General features: G+C 44.0%; 1 protein-coding gene across 11 annotated transcripts in view; it reads right to left on the bottom strand.

The window, feature by feature from the left end:
* Positions 1 to 430: 430 nt before the first annotated feature.
* SLC6A6 (solute carrier family 6 member 6) overlaps positions 431 to 21,281 on the bottom strand; it is a 109,852-nt gene continuing 89,001 nt past the window's right edge. For 10 of the 11 annotated variants that reach the window (XM_061357187.1, XM_061357189.1, XM_061357180.1 and 7 more), the window contains 9 exons: positions 18,189 to 18,323; positions 16,188 to 16,291; positions 15,950 to 16,074; positions 11,177 to 11,289; positions 8,540 to 8,677; positions 7,446 to 7,548; positions 6,441 to 6,541; positions 5,600 to 5,770; positions 431 to 3,796 (listed from right to left, as the gene is read on the bottom strand). In XM_061357187.1, coding sequence (XP_061213171.1) covers positions 3,656 to 3,796; positions 5,600 to 5,770; positions 6,441 to 6,541; positions 7,446 to 7,548; positions 8,540 to 8,677; positions 11,177 to 11,289; positions 15,950 to 16,074; positions 16,188 to 16,291; positions 18,189 to 18,323 — 1,131 coding nt within the window. In that variant the 3' untranslated portion in view covers positions 431 to 3,655. The remainder of the gene's footprint in view (positions 3,797 to 5,599; positions 5,771 to 6,440; positions 6,542 to 7,445; positions 7,549 to 8,539; positions 8,678 to 11,176; positions 11,290 to 15,949; positions 16,075 to 16,187; positions 16,292 to 18,188; positions 18,324 to 21,281) is intronic. The other variant, XM_061357191.1, reaches the window with a different exon arrangement.

The following is a 21,281-nucleotide window of genomic DNA, read 5'->3' as shown; positions in this document are numbered from 1 at the left end:
AAAAGTTTGGAGAATTGAGAAAAGTAAGAAACAGGTTGGAGAATCCGGTGGGATAGACATTCCCCTTTACATTTCTACTATCTCTGGATTTTAGTTCAGCTGGAAATAAGCACTGCTGAAACTGCTGTTTTCAAGCCCAGAAGAACCCATGAATACAAAAGTACATGAAATATGAAAAGGTGGGTGGGGGTTTTCTCTTGCTTCAGTCTGGTTTTAAACTCGGGGAGCTGGTTCTAAAGATCTCATGCCAAAGGTGCATTAACTCCCTGGCTCCAAACCAGTTCCTCTGTGACTAGTCATGACATTTCAATATAGAGTTCCTCATTTACAGAAAACAGGTAAAATAGGTCTCAAGTGTTTAAACAAGTAAAATATGGGGGGGGGGGGGGAAATCAGTGTTGTTTGCAGTCAGAAATAGGTAGAAAACACAGACTTTGTAAAAAAGTTTTTTTTAATAAATTTGGCAGTGGATCACGTTGAAATGCAAATTTATCACCAAGAAAAGCTCAGAAATCTGATCAAAGTGTTAGGAAACCCACCAAAACTGTAAAAATGTGAGTGTGCTCATAGGAACTCACCCCCCAGAGAAAACAATTAGAATTAACTATCTTATTGTCGGAGGGAAGAGGGGAGAGGGGAGCTGTTTTCCAGAAACCATCATTTCTTAGCTCTTTGTGAGTCCCAGCCCTCCTCTGCATCCTAAGGAGCACGGCAGGGCTGGAGATGGTGACACAGAGAACGCTTTAATGAGGTTGTTGCATCCGTGCGAGACGTTTTCACTTGGTACATGGAAGCGACGGATTTGAATGGCACAGTTTCTACCCAAAGGGGGCTGGGTTCTAGTAGTTGTACTTTGAAAGGTGTAGTATTAGCCCGCTGGTTCTTCAAGCAAAGACACCCTCCACAATGTGGAGATGGCCAAACATCACCTCCACTCTCTGGAGATGTCTTGGGTGTAGCCAAACCATTTTCTTTTCCAAACTAAAGCTCATCTTAGGTCTATAGCATGAAAGTGATGTGCAAACTGTATCTCAAACGCGGTTGTATGACAGCATATATATAAAATACAATAAGAATAAAAATCAAGCATCAGTGTTTCATCTGCACTCACAGAAACCATTAAGTTAAAACCCCTTAACACAGTACTCCCTTTTCACCCAGGCAAGTGTGCCTGTTTACTGCAGACACTAACTGTAACTCAAAAATGAGGGTCCAAGCTGAAGCCCACTAAGAGAGTTATGTTTGATTACATTTCCTTGGCTTTGATGGTTTAAGGCTATTAGAAACCCCCCCAAATTTCCTCTATGCATGGTGTATGCTTTATTTTGGGCACAAAATGGCACCCACTACCTCACAGAATTCCTCCAGTGACTTTTGGATGGCTCTTGCCACTGGCCCATCAGATGCCATGAGATGTTCACCATCTCCAGCTATGGAAATGTTTCATTTATAACTCTCATCATACAATGACCAGAAAAAGAAACCAAAAGCAATTCTGCCACGGCTGGTTTTGCTGCTGCAACTCAGCTATCTGACGGAAAAACGTGCACAAGTTCAAACTAGCAAGGTTTTGAAAGGTACAGATGCAGCCACTTTTGTTTTTATGTTATTTTGGTCCATCTCTTAGTTTTAAATCACCCTTTTTCTGAGAGAAGAAAACCAACAAGCTCACCGCTGTTTGTGCTGCTGCAGCCGGTTAGCCCATGGGACAAGAAGAAATGAATGAACTTCTGTGTAGGAATGTGAAGAACTGGATATGTTCTGTTTAAATGACAAACTCTGCCCCCACAGACTAAGCTGGCAGCAGAATAAGCAGCCACAAACTCTGCTCTTCTCAAGCAGTTCCACTAAATAGCTTTGGAAAGCCTAACTGTGGTATCATAAGAAGAAAAAAAACCCTTCTCCCTCTATGAGAATGCCCACAAGAAAAGGCTGAGTTTCGCCAGAGAACCTGTTCCCAGCACAACCTGATCAAGTTTAAAGAGAAAAAAACCCCAACCCCCCCCAAAAAATAACCCCCAAAAAGGCTTTTGCCCACATTTTGGCCATTCTTCATGGAGTAATTCCCCATGGAAACATCCACCTGGCCCACACAAAGTAAGAACCCCCATTCCTACACTCCTTGTAGTGGTTTCTCTTCACTCCACAGTCTAACCTGTAACAGTACACAATTCCTTCTGACCAAAGACAAAATATTTCAGTGTTACATGTTCCCTTTGCTTAAACTTAAAACCCTGAAAGCCCTGTTTCTTCAGCAGATAAGATTCATAAACTTCATAAATATGTCTATCACCCCCTCCCCTCAAAAATATCATACAAATCATGGTTTAACCCAATGATGGGCAAGGATTCTGGGGGCCCTAGGTCCACTGCTGCTATTTAGTAACATAGGACAAGGGACTTCTAGTCCTTTTGTCTGTTCCCCCAACAGTAACGACCCACCCCATATAAATAAAGCAAATCCTGGTTCCCAAACTTGGCAAAGCATTTTTGAGATACATGGATGAAAAGCACCTGTTTGCTGAGTGATATTATTATCTTCATTACTATTATTATTAACAACTCTGTCACTGGTTACACCAGGTGTAGGTGAGAGGTTCTGTTCCTCCTGTTGGGTTTGACCTGGTTTGTGCTCACCATTCGACAGTCAGAGTCCAGAAGGGATTCTTTCCTTTTCCTGCCCAAAACCAAAGTCCACAGGAGCAAGGGAACATCTGAAGCACCCAGAGGGAAGCTGCTTTAAACCCTCCTGGTTTGCAGAATTCAGGTTTACACCAGTGCCACCACACTAAAACATGCTTTGATAGAGACTCAGGAGCAAATACCTCTGAGCATACAGCATCAGGAGCACCCTCCCCACTCTGGCACAAACGGCAGGCATTTCACCTAAGTAAAACAAAACCTCCAAACCTAAACAAAATAAAGATAAAACCCAAAGAATGAACCATGCTAAATCCTGCAAACGCCTTCCTAAAGTCCCCTTCTCATCTGGGTGACAGGGTCCCAACACCATGCTTGGGAGGGACAGCCCTAAGGCTTTTCATCCCCAACTTCTCTGCCTCCCTTGCAAACTCCCAGATCCAGTTGCCCAGCTCTACCTTTACTCAAGGACTGTGCTAAATGCAACATTCCCTAGTGTGCCCCTGAAGCCTGTCGTTTACCACAGTCGAACCAGAGGGTGGCAATACTACACCTTTACAAATCCTCTTCAAACAAACAGCATTAGTTTTGTTTAAGCACATCTCTCAACAGAGCTCCTTTTGCGTGTTCTGTAGGTTACCCTGCTCCCAACCATACCAGCACCTAAAATTGCTTTCTGAGACTTGAATGTATTGCTGGCAAGACAATCGATTCAAGTGGTAAGGTGTATAGTATTTCGAGATAAAGATATATATGTTTAAAAAAACCCAATACTAGTAAATTCCTGTAATATGTCTAGTCTGATATGAAAGCTCTCCCTCTACAGAGAGGCATCTGCTGTGATTACCTTACAAAACCTTAAAAAAAAAACAAAACCACACACAAAAAATAACTTTCTCTGTGAGAAATAAAAATAAATCCTAGTGCAAATATAAAGCTCTGTAAACCTGGTCCTATAAGAATCTATGGTTAGTAAACGGCAGTTAAAGCAGGTTTCTCCTCTCACAGAGAGAGCTCACATCATGGTTTCCACAATGATATGAGTTGGCTTGATCAATCCGCCATTCGAAGTTCCATTGGGGCAGAATGGGGTGGCACTCTCTGTTTCTTTGGACCACCGATTCACCTCCTTGGGGGCTGCCACCGCTTTTATCCTCTGCAAGAAAGGGAGAAAAGCCAAGGTGAGAAGACCGAAGGGGGCCCCTGTGTCTCCATGTGCAGGATGGAGGACGTGGCAATCCCCTCTTCATTAGGGACTGTAGTGATAGGACAAGGGGTAATGGGTTAAAACTGAAACAGGGGAAGTTTAGATTGGATATAAGGAGGAAATTCTTTCCTGTTAGGGTGGTGAGGCACTGGAATGGGTTGCCCAGGGAGGTTGTGAATGCTCCATCCCTGGCAGTGTTCAAGGCCAGGTTGGACGAGGCCTTGGGTGATATGGTTTAGAGTGAGGTGTCCCTGCCCATGGCAGGGGGGTTGGAACTTGATGATCTTAAGGTCCTTTCCTATTCTATGATTCTATGATGACTGTCAGAGATGTGTGCATCATTAGGGTTGGAAGGGACTGCTGGAGCTCATCTAGTCCAGATCATATACCGATTGGCTCCACAAGGACCATGGGACCCACACTAAGGAGCACTGCATTCAACTTGTCAGCTGCAGAGCTTGACTTGAGGCAGGCAAGTGAGACAAGAAAGGCTATTCATAGTGTTATTCAGCATCCTGCACACTGGGCTGCAGCTGCTGCTCAGATGCTCTGGTGCTTTCTCCATCCTCATTTAGAAACAGCTCTGCCTTTTAGCCCAGCAATTCGTTGCCAAGTGGCAACTTCTCTCCTACATCTCACTTCACAAAGGAAGAACTAAATGGCATCTGACCAGTGTTTTCTTTCTTTTTCTAACACAGTGAGGAGTGTTTTGGCTACTTTTAGACTTGTCTCTCAATAGATGGTGACAATGTAGGCAGGAAAATAAACACTCAGGCTCTGGCCAGAGCTGAAAAAGACCATTAACACTTGGAGGAAAACAAATGCAAGTGTTTGTGCTCTGGGAAATGTTGGGGGTTTTCAATTCTGTTCTTTTTCCCTAACCCAAAGTGTCCCACTTTCTCCTTCAAGGATACCCTGGGCTGCATTTAAGACCATCTCATTAGGCAAAAACAAAACTAATCTGAAACCTTAAAAGAGAACTGTTCCGTTTCCTGCTTGCGCAGCGTACAAAAACTTTCCACTGGCAGAAAACCAAGCCAGGGGAACCCATACTGAGCTCTGCTGCAAAGGGTAAGAGATAGCCTGCAAAGCCAAACCCGAGAGAACCTGCACTGTCACGTCTGTCTGGATCCCACATGAAGGTTTCCAAAGCTCAGAGCAACCTGGATCTGTGTTTTGATTTGATTCATTGGGAATTCAAATAAGTAGTTAAAAAGGCTCAGAAGTGAAGCCCATTGGCAGGAGGGTTTGACTTTGATTCAGACCCCCAGAGCAAAGGCCATGCCTGAGAGTCACAGTCACCAGAGGGATCTGAATTCCCCTGAGATTCAATGATCCCTTACACAGCCAGGTTTGACCCAGGTCTGCCTCTTGTTTTCTCAGTGTTTTTCAGGATGGTGCTTCCTTGTCCCTGAGGGCTGGAGACAAGAGAGCTGGCACTCGAAAACACCCCAGTGCTCCAGCACTTGCCTGCACGTGGAGGCAATGATTTGCCAGCTGGAAACAGCAGAAGGATGCAAGCAACATCACTGGGGGTTTGTTTGAGGACAGAAGGCTTCATGTTTGTTCTGTCTCTACTCCCTGCCCAAAGGACAGGAGATCTTTAACAGTCTTATTTGCACTCACTGCAGAGAGCCAACTTTGCCCTACCTGGACAAGGTGGCAGTTTTCCAAGCATTGTGCTCATTTTCTATACAACACAGCAAGTTAAAGCTCCCTTTCTCCTCAGGACAGACAACCAGCTCCTCTTACCTCAATGAGCGACCCGTCTGACTGTATGATGCGGATGACCATCACCATAGGGATGCAGATCATGGAGGAAAGGGCAAGAACCCAGCCCAGGCCAATTGCCCAGTCTGGGTACGTGTAGACCTTGTTGTAGGTCAGTGGTTTGTACTTGGCCAAAGAAAAGATAAAGCACCCCTGTGGATGAGAAAGGAAAATGAAGTGAAGCTCAAAAAATGCTGAAAGCAGTAGGATTGTGCTGCTACCACTGGCCCTAAGGAAGAGGGGCAGTGAAAGGCAGAGCTGACGGGTACCATATGTGTTTTAAACCAATAGGGGAATTACTCTTACATTTGAATTATTGAAGGAGCATCTGCATCTGCTTCCACCATCTGCTGCTTGACAACAGAGTGTGAAGCGATGGTGCTGAACAGCTGCAGTACTGCCTGTTCGTTTTCAGGGCTCAAATATTTGCTGTACATTGCAAGGAGCTTACCAGGATGTTCTTCCCAGTCAATGAAATACTTTAAGCTGAGTGTCTGCCTCAGACTCCTCAAGTCTTTTTGTTAAAACGGCCTTGAGGACCTACCACTTAAAGCAGGGACTGCTCTTTGGAGAGTGAATTCTCTGTGTCAGGAATGTAATACTTTGCCAATCCTAAGAAAAATCCACTTCAATGTAGGCAAGTGCCATTTGAGCAGGCACAGGAGAGAGCTGTCAGGTTAACAGCTGACATCTGAGAATCCAGCATCACCTCTCTTTGCAAATTGGTCTCTGAATGCAAGAGCCTCCACTTGAAAGAGAAGCAGGAGGAGGTGGCTCAGAGCTGGCACGAGGAAGATGTGAAAGAGCACAGGTCAGTACTCACCACACAAAGAACTGGTGTGATCACAATCCAGCTCCATTTCATCCAGGGACCAGGTCTGTATCCAATCATGTCCTCAATGGCATCATAAATATTATCAGCGCCTGTAATGGGTAGTGAATGCATTTATCAGAGTTGAGCACAGAAAATCCATGTAAAGATTGCAGAATTACAGCTGCTTTCCTACACTCCTCTCAAGGTGTGTTTAAAGGGAATGAAGATGTCAGATCTGTTGTTCAAATGCTTCCCACGACTGGGAAGTTCAAGATGGTTTTCTCCTTAAGAAGGTTGGGGGGCTATCTCATCCTACACTCCCTATTATTTAGCACTGCATAATCCCTCCTGCCCCCATCACACCCCAAATTCCTCTCCTCAGCCTCTCATTGAACTTGCCAAAGGAATCACCATGAGAAGGCGATGACAGCAAACAGTACTCCTTGCTTCTGCAGAGATCTGATTGATGGAAAATGAAGGCTTTGTTTGTTCTCCTGGTCTAAGGAGATGGAGTACATGAAGAATAAGGGAAATGACCAGCCCTAAACAGCAAACATAATCTGATCATTTCTCAGCTATTGTCACAAGCTGCTGTGCCCTGGTTCTCAGCATCACCTAAAAATATTGGGACAGAACACACGTTTCTGTCGGCTTTCTGTCTGTGTTTTCTATGTGGTTGGCTTTCCCCTTGCAGCTCTAAAGGAAATTCTCTGAGAGACAGAGATTTTCACAGCTGGCCACACTTTCAACTCTCATCTCTCAACACATGCAAATGCTTAATTGCGCCTTTATTAATTAGCAATGGAAAAATACACCATTTTTGTGTGGAAAAACACTGGAGGCTGGCTTCATCCCAGATGCAAATTTGCCTCCAAGAGGTCAGCATAAGTTTATACAAATGGCATGTGTCTGTTGCTGGGAAGAAGATTCAGGGGTGGCTGATGATTAAATGTTTGGCTAGCAAAACCGTCCCTGACTCATCAAAAGGTATCAGATAAAAGGATTCTCACTTACCATAAACCCAGGCTACAGCAATACATTCAAAGAATGCAACCCACAAAAGGCATACACCACTAGCTGCATAGTAGTCAAAGAGTTGAAAAACATACATGCCACCCTGTAAAAGAGAGATGCAGTGGATTAGGGTCCAACAGGGAATAAAGATGAATAAACCAGGCCCAACTCCCAGGAACATGAACCAATGTATCTGAATGATTGCTGTCTAACAAGAATATCAAGCAACAGGTAAGGTAAATATTTGGGATTACATTCCCCAGGGAATATGCATGTTTACTACAGGAAGTATTCCAAACAAGATGACGATTAAACAGAACTAAGCCACTTAGTACTAATCTACTGAGACACTTAAATCTTTCCTTCTTAAAAGTATTTCTGGATGGGCATTTATAGAAACAAATGATGTCAGGAATTAATAAGTTGCCTCCTACCATTAACGCCTCCAAAATACTAAAACTGGAAGTCAATTCATCAGGAGGGCCTGCATTTATTCACTGAGTGAAGGACTTCCTTCAGGGGAATCATTGATATATATATATATACACACTTTTACTTGGAAAAACCCTGTTTGTTAGGCACCTCAACAGGTCCTGGTTTAACTCCCACAGCTGTGCTCCTCCAGTTGCTTTTCCAGGCTGGCTTGGGTTTTGTTTTGGAGATAAACATCACAAGAGTGCAGCCATTGGAACATGCTCCCATCTTGTTTATACTAGAATAAATCCAGTGGTATTTAATTGATTCAAAGCTGTGTACCTAAGATAAAAATCTCTTTCCCTGCATGCATTGGATGGATTCTTACTCTGCTCTGCTGAAGGTTCCCAATGTGTTTCATCATTTAGAGCCAGATGTTAACATTCATACTTGTGTTGATTAGGACCTGAGATCAGATTGAACTGAATGAGATTTCATGTCTCTCTTCTCTGACTGAAAAAGGGAGAATCTATAGCTCCCTTTCAAAGGGCTTTCAGATCTAGGGATGAAAAGTGCTCTGTACATCTAAAGAGCACCTCTGAGGGGCTAATTCTGTGCAGTCTCATTTATAGCTAAACTTGGTCAGAAAACTGGCTATAGAAGAAGGGAGTGCTACTTACCTCAGTCACCATAGTTAGTCCCAGAAGATAGCTAAGGAAACATACTATAGCGATGAAGATTTCCCGTCGGTAACCCTTCCTTAGGAAGGATGGGTGCAGATCAACTAATGACGTGATCTGTCCTTCAACTTCAACAAACTAAAGGGGGAAAAAAACAACAACAAAGAAATGTGACTTGAAAATGACCCACCATGCGTTTTATCTGGGCTTATACCTGAACAAGGACTCCACAGCAACACCCTAACTGCACATGGTGGGCAAAAAGCTGCTCTGAATAAAGAAAGCAGAAGCCATTCTTTTGTAACACAGGGGTTGAAGCGTGGGGGTAGTTTTCAGGTTGGAACAAGCTTTCAGAACTGTTCTTCATTTCCTAGCAGCCTTCTGAACTACCAAAGGGGCTCTGTACATGCAAGCCGCAAGGAGAAAGGAAGTTAATTTGATGACAGGAAGGCATTTACGTGGCTTTTATGTTGTAGCTGTTCCAGATAAACACGAGATGGATGCTACAGAAGAGGCAGAGAGAAAACCCTCCCAAAAGCCTAAGCTAGCAGAGTACCTCCCAGCTTTTTTTTTTTGCTGTGCCAGAAAACCTCACAGGTACTATTTAGGTTAATTCCACAATTGGATGTAATTCTACTCATGGGTTTGTGAGTGAAAATGCAGCTAAGGGAAAGCAAACTTTGATGTGAAATAGCAGCTCTTCTTGACTGAACTTGTCTTTTCTGAGCCTGTGAGCAGAGTACCTCTGAGGCTCTGGGGGACTTCTGCAGCAATAATGGAGCTGTTCATATGCTCCTCACACACAGATCTAGTGACCTACTTGCACATGTAAACCAAACATGAAGCCTCTGAATACATGAGCTAAAAAAATCTCACTTTACCTAGCTTTGATATAAAGTGTATTTGCACTTACTTGCCATTGGAAAGCTACACATAAGATGTGTAACCTGAGTTAACCAAATAACCCAAACTGGATTTAAATGAGAGCTTCAAGTTAATTGAAAACCAGATGAATTTCACCCATGGAGAAAAGGGACGACTGAACTCCCCACACACAAATCCAAAGAAAGGATCATGCAGCTGATCTGTGCTTTCAAAAAGCACCAAGTTCACCAAAGACATGAGGATACCATGGAGAAGCAAGGCTGCCTCTGTAGGAATGATCTTCCCTTTCAGTGGATACATCTTATAACTAAGGGGTTATCATGGTGAGTCTATCAAACAGCATGACTCCAAGAAAAGCTGTTGTCCTACCAAGTATCTATATTGCTCTTACAGTGCCCTGTAGCAGCTCTACCCTCTTTGACCTCTTTGACAAACTGTCCTGCAAAAACCCCATCACATTCTGTTGCCTCCTGTCTCCTTCCTTTGACTGCTATAAACCTGGATTTCTCTTTCAGTGCAACCCTTTCCTTTGAGCTGATTCGATCTTCAACTGCTTCGGCATTTCAGAAACCTGCTTGACTGCACTCCAAAAACCCCAGCAGGGTGGAGGAGGGAAATTAAGCGCTCCAATTAGTTTTAATCATTCCACGCAGTGAGGAGCTCTTTAAAATTAGCAGACAGCTTTCCATTTACATGAGCACAGGGTGGGTGAACCACGGCATCGGGCACTTCTACAGTTACTGTGGAGTGATTGAAAGTTGCTTGCTGGAGTTCCAATATTAAGCCCTAAAGAGCAATTTAGGGCAAATGGAATACAAAAAATGGAAGAGATGAAGTACACAGCAACTGGGTAAAAGTTCATTTACAGCTCTCACCTCATCCAAGACAGCATTTAGGCTAAATGAACATTTCGTCCTTACCGTCCTTTTATGTTAGTGACTCTCAATGTGAGTGCACGAAGCTGCCTGTTGCCCTGAAAACTCGGGCAATTTTGAATCTGTAGTTACTGCATAATCCCTGCTCACCCATGTTTCCTTGTAAGTGGACCATCTAGAAATGATTTACAGGTTCTTTGGCAGGATTTAGTCCAACATTCCTATAAGGAACTACTGGGAAGAATAACCTCACTTCTTGAGCTGAACTTTTTGCTTTCTTCACACTCACTAATTAAGAGCAATGTGTGCTATATAATTAGTACAGCTGGAACCTGAGATGCTTTCTGGCCTGTTGGGAGGTACGGAATGCCTGCTGTTGATGTGGAAGTCAGCAGGATCCCACATTGCTCAGCACCTCTGAGCCAACGCCACCAAAAAAGGCTGTGGCTTTGTGCTCTGACTGTTCATGGATCCACTTTATATATAGCTGAGGGGAGATTTAGATTAGGAGTGTTCTTAGGAAGAAGCTCTTCCCTGTGAGGGTGCTGAGGCGCTGGCACAGGGTGCCCAGAGAAGCTGTGGCTGCCCCATCCCTGGCAGTGTTCAAGGCCAGGTTGGACACAGGGGCTTGGAGCAAGCTGCTCCAGTGGAAGGGGTCCCTGCCCGTGGCAGGGGTTGGAGCTGGATGAGCTTTAAAGTCCCTTCAACCCAAACCAGCCTGGGATCCTATGATTCATCTGCACTAAAAACAACCCAGATGAGTTCCCCTTAAGCAGCATCAGAGTATTCCCTTCTTAAACTCATGCCTGTAAACCCAGCTCTTCTCAGTCAGCAGTGCTGATACAATAAGCCATCATTTCTTACCCATGGTACTAACCTGGCTATCCAGTCCAAGCAACAGAAGCATAATAAAAAAAAGGATTGCCCAAAAGGTGGGCAGCGGCATCATGGACACAGCTTTTGGGTAGGCAATGAAGGCCAGGCCTGGACCTAGAGAAAGAGAAAATAGGAAAGGGGGAAGGGAAGGGAAGAGAAATAGTAAGTACCAGCTCTTGGGCAAAGGTAGCTACACTCAAATGCAGGAATGCCTGGTTCCGTTCAGATAAATCCAAACGCGGCTGGAAATACCAGAAGTGAAACAGTTTGGCTCTTTTATCTGAAATCGAAGCACGCATGACTACAGCAGAAACCACAGGCAAACCCCCAAGGCCAGTGCTAACAGATCACCAGTTTTAACATCTGCCTCAAACATGCCAATAATGGAGGTGGTCCTACATCTGCCCCAGACACAGGACAGCACTGGGGGCCAGGGGGAGAAGGGGTGACCCAGGGGAATGGCAGAATCCCATTGCTAGCCCACATGGTCACGATGAAGATGATGATGATGAAACTCTTTTGCATGCAAGGAAGGGGACTCTGCTCCAAACACTCCCTGGGATCTTCACTAATGCAACAACTGCCTCCCTCTGTATGCAACCTCCAAACCCAGCATAGCTGTTCTAGAGAAGGGTTTGCACTCCAGGAGTCTGCTCCTTCACTTCTGCAAACCCCCACTGCTGCACTGTAGTGACCAGGCTACTCCTAGTTACACTGGCTGTGATCCCTGAAAAAAAATGCTTCCTGCTGTTAGGAATTGCTGGTGTGTAAAATGAGTCTGTGTAAAATCACTTCCCCATCATCTACCCCTATCTGCGCAGCCATGGATAGGCACTGAGCATGACCAACATCAGCCCCAACTGCAGGATGGATTGCAACAGTCGGAGAGCACCAGTGGGGCTGGGACAAAGTGCTCTGGAAACCAAAGCCTTGTGTGGGAGAGCTCATCACTAGCTTGGGTCTCATCTGCACCGTGGACCAGATGGCATCTGACTCATACCCACAGCCCCAGTGTACATGCAGTGCTCTCATGTGCTGACCTCCAAGGGTGCTCTCACCTGAAGTCGCCTATCAGTGAGGAGAGCTTGTGTCAAGAGAGCAAGAGCCCTTTCCAGGTGGGAGACAGGAACACTGCCAATCCTGCATTTACTGCAAGTGCTCAGAATGGCCATGGAAATCTGGTGAAGCTAACAAAAAACTAAGGGCAGATTTAAATTCAGATTAAATCCAGGAATGCCAGCTCATCGGCTTGTTAAGGAGCCTTGAAAACTGGCATTTTCCCAGGTTTTTAAGTGGATTCAAGTAATTTTCCAATGGGAAAAGGAATTATTTCAGAACTGCTGTAGCACGGGGATGGAAATCTTATCTCTGCTCTGTGTACGAAAATCTCTAATGCTGCTCTTCCTACCTCCCACTTTTCCTTTCCAACAAGAAAGATGGAAAAAGAAGCAAGTAGTAAAAAAAAAGATGACTTTTTTTCCAAGCTAAAGAAAACTTTAAGTCACTGAAAAGATTTGACCAGAAATAAATACAAATTAGCCAACAATCGAGCAACTAATTTTATTTCAAATGAAACACAACTAAGATTTTATGACAGAAGATACCAAAAAATTGGTGAATGTTTCAAATTTGGGGGTCTTTGCTTTTTTTCCTCCCCTAATTCAATGGAGAACTCCTACCAGATGGCATTTGCAGCTGATCTGTGCGAGTGATGAGACCAATGTAAAACTGCCCTCCTTAAACCTTGCTGCAATTCTGCATGCTTTGGCTACTGAAACTGTCCTTGCACTGTGACACCATCTAACACCAAGTGGCCTAAGCCCTGTGCTGGCTTTGATTTTCCTTGGAAACTAAGTGCTGAAATATAAGAAGTCCACATGGAAGAAAATGTTCCTGGCATCCCCTTGACTGAACATAAATAATCTCAAAAATCACATTTAATTTGAAGCTCTGCTGCTCTCAGGGGTGTTTTGCAGAAGTGAAGCACTTGTGGCTGCTCTTAAGAGCTAATTGGGATTTGCCATATCCCAGCCCAGCCGCTCCTGTGGCATGGCTGGCAAGCACTGCGGAGGCAGGACCAGGCAGGCATTAGGAAGCCCAACAGTCAGAGCTGCTTCATCTGAGCTTGTTTGCAAAGGGGATTTAAAATGTACAAAGGAAAAAGGCAAATCTTGTGCTGTTTTAATAGTGCTACAAATTGTGTGAGTGGGAAAGGATTTCTTCCAGCCAAAGAGACGCAGCACAGATGAGACAGGACTTGCTATGGCTTTACTGAGCCTCCCCTGCTTTCCTCTCTGCCTTTAAAAGTATTTCTGAAAAATAACAACCATTAAAACTATTAATAATTTTTAAAATTATTAAAAAATCATTACAAAAATATTAAAAAATCATTAAAAAATTCTGCTTCCATTGGGAAGGCAGAGGGGTCGAATTTAACAAAATGAAACCTATCAAAGCCAGGGAAGCCCAGCGGCTGCTAGAGCTTTAAGCAGGACAACTGTGTCCAGGGTACATGGCACTGAGGCTGAATTTGGCCCAGGTAAAAAATGTGGCCATGGGATTCTGCTGTCAGCAAATGTGTGGAAGTTGCCCTGGCTTGCAAGAGGGTAAACAAGGAAACAAACAGTGTCACACATAGGGCAGGAGGGATTTAACTCGCTGGGCAGAGATGAGGGAGCAGGAGGTCTCAGCTCCCTAGACAATGTGTTCTCTGCAAGTGCTACGGCCAAGTGGCGGTGTCTCTGCTCACCTTGTTCCTGATCCAGAGCAGTGATTCTGACCTTGCATGGGAAGGAGCCAAACAAGGCAAGGCCAAAAGAAGAGGCTCAAGCACCTGCTGAATGTCTCTGTGCTGAGAAGTCAGCAGTGGGAGTGACAGCTTCCACCACAGCCTTGTGCGGGTCCTGGGATGCTCATCCCAGGGGGACCAAGAGGTCTCCAAGGGCTCTGGGCTTGACCTCTGCTGAGAAAGGCAGCGAGGAAACCCATGGGACGTGGTTTAGATTTGGATAGTTTGGGTAATGTTTACTGTCATGTAAAAAAACATGCTTAGGGATTCAGCCCATGACCAGCCTATGATGGTGGGCAACCCACTGAACGGGGAGACAGTTGAGGTCTCTGGCCATTAGTGACTAGGGCTGAACTTAAATGAGGCAGAGAAACTGAAGGAATCAACAACAAAACATACAAGATATCAAAAGCCAAGTCTGGAAGCCAATCAGTGCCCTCGTCCCTATGATAAACTGTAAAATCCCTGCTTTAAGAAAATGATTTTTGAGCTGTTTAAAAAGTGCTATGTGAACACTAATGTGTTAATTTGTATTTAAGCACTGCTTAACAATCCAGTGGTACTACAGAACTGTTTAATTCTAAAAATGGCAAGCAACAGGAATATAGCAGCCTGTTTAGCAGAGATTTAATAATAAAAATGAGAATAAATATTGAGCAGATAAAAACCTAATGTAGGGATACTTAAAAATGCAGCTCTTGGAATTGATCCACCTACCTATTAAAAAAACAAAGGGGGGCTATTTATGATTCATTCAATAGGATTATGCCCTTGCTTCCTGCTTTCAAACACAGCAATCAACCTCTGATCAAAACAAGCATTATGGCCAAGGCCATTAACTAATTGCACTTGTGAGAGGGATGCCAATTGCAGCCACCCAAGACTCCAGCGGTGCCACCAGTGTCATCAGTTTATCATTAGCCCTTGTAAAGTGAGATGTTTTCCTTAAAGCCTTAACTCCCAGAGCTGTAAGATTAGAAGACAGATTGACTTCTTCTTTTAAATGACATGTTTGCAGAGGAAAGCTTTTGAATACTGTGCAGGTGAATGAAAACTGCTCTAAAAACAATCAGAAAGAAATGCCAAAAGGGGGCTCAGGTGATATTGTTAAACCTGATTAGCTTTAAGCCTCCTGGCTTTCCAGCCCTGACTCATTAGTTTTGAATGGTAATTCCCATCTAATCTGTCTGTTCTACATGAAAACACATGATTACACCTGCCCTCATGGACAAGACATGCAAAGAGGGAAAAGTGTCGTCTGTTTTGTCTGAGAGGATTTAGCCTTCTTCAGCTGCCTGCACGTAGCTGAACTTTAATGGGATGAACACTTCTGGATAAGGGAGGAACCTATGGGTACATCCAGTTTCAAAATGGGCTTCTCTGTCAACCCCACCCTGAAGCTACAGAGGACAAAGGCAGGATTGCAACAACTAGAGTTCCTGTGGATTAAATGGGTCTATAGAACCCAGGAGAGGGAGTTCTCCTGCTTTCCAGTAAAACCTGGGAATATATATATGTATGTCCCTTCAAAAGGCCAAGTTCGTATTCCCACTGCAGCACAATGCTGTGAGCAAGCAAAACTACGCTGTGAAAAACACATAAATACCTGCTACTTGCATTTGAATGAAGAGAAAGGTAGTCTGAGAAGAAGGATGGAATAAACTGTCGAATCAATGACATTCTGCACCCTAGAGAATGGTGTCGTTATCTTAACTCTAACCTCAACTCAGATGGATGAGCACACTCTAGGAAATGTGTTGCTGCCCTGGAAATCAAGACAGAGTAAAGCATTCAACCCCGGCTAACCCTCACTGCTCTAGAGCCAAGCCCAAATCAACCATGTGCTTATTTTATCTCTGGAGATTATGGGAAATCTTTTTCTGTTGTGGTTTTTTATTGCTTAGATGTTAGCTGATTGAGTCTGCAGAACTTTGCTCACACGCTAGGCGGCAGTGCCCACCACCACTGCCACCAACACCATCGTACCTGACTCTGCCACATCAGCAATGTTCACCCCTTGCTCTTGTGCCATGAAGCCCAGGACGGAAAAAATTGCGAAGCCAGACACAAAACTGGTACCACTGTTCAGGCATCCCAGCAGCAAACAGTCCCTAAGTCACACATATGTCATGGAGCAAGTTAATTAAAAAAAAATTAACCCATTGTCCCTACTTTATTTACATCATTTAGCTAAAACACTAAACCCCCTTGGATGGAAACTTGCCTATAGCAGTTGTATTTGTATTTGTTGTAGCTCCCCAGGGAAGTCATTGCTCCTAAGCAGATTGCATATGAGAAGAAGATTTGTGTCCCTGCATCTATCCAGACCTAAAGGGAAAGATGGAAAGACTGTTATTACCGGCATTGTTGCATTTCAGCACTCAACAAACAGTTCAAACTATGCAAAGATCAACACTATGATTGCTTCCATTGAGGGTGACAGCTAAAGGATCAGGAAGAGAGGGAAAGAGAACATCACATTTGCAAGTTTGGCTTTTACAAGGAAAAGAAGATCGTTAGCATCAGAGCCCACAAGAACTTAATCTCTACAACAGTTCCCCTATGCCCTCCCCAGAGATGCTCAGTATTTCGAGTTTCTTAAGTCATTCATCTGATCCTTCCTGTTGGCGCAACAACAAACGTGTTTCAGTGCAATAGGAAATGCAAAAGTATTTCTGACATTGCTCATCTCTATGGTAAGTCATTTCAGTTAGAACCAGCTGACACAGTCACTAAGCTGAGGATGTGAAAAGCTTGAGAAATGGGTTTGTGTACTGGATTGGTTTATTTTTCTAGCTTTCTGGTTGTTTTTGTACCTGTTAAAATGCAAGACAAAAAGCCTTAGGGGTGGGGGGAAAACAAGCAAAATACAATGTGTTTATAAGATACATATCTCATCTTGGCCTCATGACTCTCCTGATTACATTAAGAAAACATCTACAGAATGAAATAACAGGACACTATCAACTTCTCAGTAAATACATAGCAAGCTATCAGAATACATGAAGCGAATCCCATCTGTTCTCTTCTTCCTGCTAATGCAAGTCTGCAAATACCAGCAGGAACCACCAGGAGTCCAAGGAAGTGAGAATTAAGCTGTAGAGTATCACCTCCTCCCTCCCACCATCCCTTTCCAGCACCTTGCTGACTGGAGATGATGCTTTTGCTAGACCACAGGAGGAGGCCTGAACAGCTCCCATGAATCCCTTATGCAATACTGACTGGTGCTCTGGGCTTAGGTCTAATAGTAGATCATAAAAATAACAGTCCCACAAAAGAAGCTTCATTCATCAAATATAATGTCTCCTGTGAAGAGGGTGTTTGGTGTAAAGAGGGCAAGACTAGAGAATGAACCACACTTCCACAGTGTTTCTTTCAATGACACTTTTCCTATCTCAGTTATTTAGTTGTCACTGGAGTTTTATTTTAACTAAACACTCATTAGAAAGAAACAGCAAAGACAGACTTTATTCCCTCTCACTGCAACCAACAGTTATCTTTAAAGATTCCCCGTTTTCTTTGTTTTAGGGGGGTACTGCATATTTGGTTTTGCATTCCTCACATGATGGCTCCTGGTTGAAATGATGCTGGTCTGCTGAAGTGTCATATTTGCACCCTGTGAGCACAGACAGGAATTGATCTAATCACAGCCTATACAGAAAGAGGAAGCCCAGCTCCCACTAGGCAGGACTAAGCAAAGGGCAGTTCTCAAGCCTCAAAAAGCATTTTTCTCCCCTTTGGACTCGTTTTCATTCTGTTATTATTTCATTCACTTCTTTCCCAAACTCCTCCTATTGAGCACTGGGACATAAGTGCCACTGGTACTCACAGTTGTTGCTTGTTGCTCCATCTGTGAAGCTCATGTGTGTCTCCTTTGGAACTAAAGACTATCCTCATTAAAAAAATGCATCTCCCTTACCTTACCAACAAGAAAGCTGAGATTGTATAACGGGACAGAGTCTACAGCCTCAGAGTCCTTCGACACAAAAAAGAATACACACGCATACACACACATACGTACACATGGAAAGATGCATTAACACATGTAACAGTGACCTTCTCAAGCAGATCTCTGGAAAATATAACCCAGCATTAATGTTCACGCTACATTTGGACCTCTAGAGACCGTGGCCAAAAGATCTATTGCCATCACATCACCACCATCACCCTCCACCATCCCGCTTTGCACAGGAAATTGTCCCGCTCCCCAGTCCTAGTTCTGTACCTGTGGGTCAGCTAACCGTGAGATATCAGGGTAAAGATAAAACTTGATGCCTTCTGCAGCTCCAGGCAAGGTCACACCACGGATGAGTAGAACAAGGAGCATGATGAATGGGAACGTGGCAGTGATGTACACTACCTGGAAATAAAAACCATAAAAGGGATGTTTAGTATGTTGTAGTTAACACTACCCCTCCAGAACCAAAAGTGATTTAGTGATGGGAGTTCATAACTAAAAAGGACCTGACCCGAGTCTGTGTCCACTTCTAGTTTAATGGTCTTTACCTCCTTATTGCTTTAGGGCTGGAGGCAATGCAGGTTCATTAAACCCTCCAGAGCCCCCAGGCAGTGGTCACATCACTCACACAGAGAACACGCAGGATTTCATCCGACTCGTGACTTCTAATCAGAAATTCTGCCTTTGCCCTCTTTGTCCTCCTCACATGACAAGTGCACCTCTGCCAGGGAAGCTGCAGAGGTTTCCTCACTGAGGGTGCCTGGACCATTACCTCATTCTTTATTTGAGCTTAGACACTGGGAGTGTTTTGCAAGCTCTGCTGCTACCTCTGACCTCACTGTGCAGCCTCCTCACTACTGCTCCTACAGGCAGCCTCACAGGGCACTCCATTCAGAGATGAAGATAACTTGGTCTGTGCTCCTGTGTCTCCCTTCCCATCCCCTTGAACACATGAAGCCCTCCAGGTTGGCACTAGCCTCAACACTGGTAATTTCCAGTCCCATAACTTCATTCTTGCCTTTGCTGCCTATTCAGCAACATCATTATTGGAAACTAAGGCTCTATTCATCCAGTTTGAGAATATGTCTTCATTATCTTTAACCTCTATTCCCACTCTCTTTTGAATAACAGCCTCCTTCTTCTCTTTTTGTTATCTTCTCATTCATTTAATGAAAGACCCCTTTGCTTTAATCTCCAGCACGAGGCTTAACTGAACCTACATTTGGATAGTTCTATCTTTAGAGCCCCACACCTTCCAGCCTGTTTTCTCTGCTCATCAGTGCTTCCACTCATTTCCTACCTAACTGCTGTGTTACGCTCAGCAATCACTACTGTCCAAGAAAGGGCATTTTTCATGGAGCCAGATGATTCCCCCAGGTAATTACAGTTGGCTGCCATGAGTTAAAATGTATTATCCTTTCCCAGAATTTGTTTAACTACAGCAGAGCTCCCAGGATGCTCCATTTTTCTTCTTAAGTGCGTCCTCTGGGAATAACGAAGACAACGCAAAGCCTGCATTGCCAGAATAACTCACAGAGCTGGACTGGCTTCGTGAAAAGAAAGGAGATCTTTTCATACATTCTCTCCTTCAATTTTCCGTATATTTTCCACTGACAGATAACACAGATTACACATTAGCCCAGTTTCAGCAAAACCAGGACAAAAGGGGAATTTCTGTGCTTTCTATTGTTTTCAAATCAACGTTTTCTCACAAAAACAATATATGCCTTGACATACTTACAAGAACTGAGTAAACCATGCTCAGAAAGCAGCCTTTGGGCTGCAGGTAAAGATTCTCTTGGAACACTGGAGGAATTTTTAAGCACATTATCCAAAGCACAGCACAACTTATTACTCCTGATTTCATGTTTGTTTGCCCAATACGATAGTAGGAGATTTAAAACTATGTCATCTTCTTTTTCTCCCCTCTCTCCAAAGAGCCATTAACATGCTGGGAAGCAGGGAAGAGCTATAAACAACCATCCACTAAAGTAAACGAGACTGCTCCAATAATTCAAGTCTTTCCATTAGAGTTTGCAGTTTACTTTTGTTTGACCCCAACGTTAATGGAGTCAACCGGAGACTTCCCAATGGCTTTGCTGGGCTTTGGCTCTATACTTGCATGAGCTCAGCCCCTGCAGTGAGTTCCTACTTGTCTTGTCTTAGACATGAGGCCATTTTGCTGGATTTCCAGAAAACACCAATTTTTAGATAACTGATTTTAACAGGCCTCTTTTCAACCTTCACAATGCCTTGAAACAGTGTACCATAGGGAGCTTGGAAACATCTCTCAGTGCTACCATAACCTTTACCGAGTGGACACCAAGCTTGCCACAGGTACTGCATAAATGAGATTTATTATGTACACCTTTACTATAAAATTTCCACCATCACCTCATCAGGTCCCATCAATCAGAGGGAACAGAGAAGCAAATACTTTTATCAATTTCTAGGTGTGGAAGCTGTTCTTTGGGGCAAAGCTGGCAGGGGTCCAGTGTAAGGCACCAGCATGATTTTAATGAGGCTCCATGATAACAATCACCAAAAGCAAGACAGGAGCGACAGTAAAGCAAGTAGTTTAGTCAACAGTGGGACTAATGAGGCCTGGTTTCCTACAGAGTTTTGTCTCCTGGTTGATTCTGCAGTATATAACGAGGTAAAACTGCTAAATTATGCTTTTTCCACAGTTGAGGCTTTGGCAATTGCTCACCCTCCTGGCTTCTGTGGGGGCTGATACAAGCTGGGTTTACATTGTGACCCTTTTGTCAGGTAGGACACTAATGGGGTCACTCCCTTCCACAAGAAATGCGTGGGAACTTAGTATCTTGAGACCTCTCTACCCCTGTTAGACTCATCTGAAACGCTGCCTCAACCAACAGGTTTGAAAGCTAAGAGCCATGCGTATGCAATGGCTTCTAAAGCCTTTTCTCATTAAAATAGGTTTAAAACCACTACTGTATAAGCGGCAGTAATATCATGCTTCATGCTGATGGTCAGTATTTGCTGTAATTTGCTTCCTGCACTGGAGCAGGATGAGGTTCAGGGATGATTTGTCATCCTTCAGAGAAAAACATCATTCTGAAGAGCACACGATGAGACCAGAACCACAGACTATGCAGGATCTCCGTTAAGAAGAATGCTTCTAAATGAGTACCTAAGTTTAGTCTTCCGTGTCTACACAGAGCTCTTCTGTGAGTGGCATTCCAAAAATGCTATGCATCCACCACTTTCCACTGACTTCAAACATCCCCGCCACAGCTGTGTTGACATCCACCCTGCTGCACTGAGGATGAACTTGGCCGTGTGGGAGCGTGGGCAGGGAGTGCAGTGCACCACACATCACCAGCCTAAGAGAGGCAA

Source organism: Neopsephotus bourkii, unplaced genomic scaffold, assembly GCF_033783945.1.
Source record: "Neopsephotus bourkii isolate Nb327-2 ecotype Australia unplaced genomic scaffold, CSIRO-AGI_Nbou_v1 NB_887, whole genome shotgun sequence".
Classification (NCBI taxonomy): Eukaryota; Metazoa; Chordata; class Aves; order Psittaciformes; family Psittacidae; genus Neopsephotus; species Neopsephotus bourkii.
Note: the sequence above shows the minus strand (reverse complement) of the source record. Positions and strands in the feature narration are given on the sequence as shown.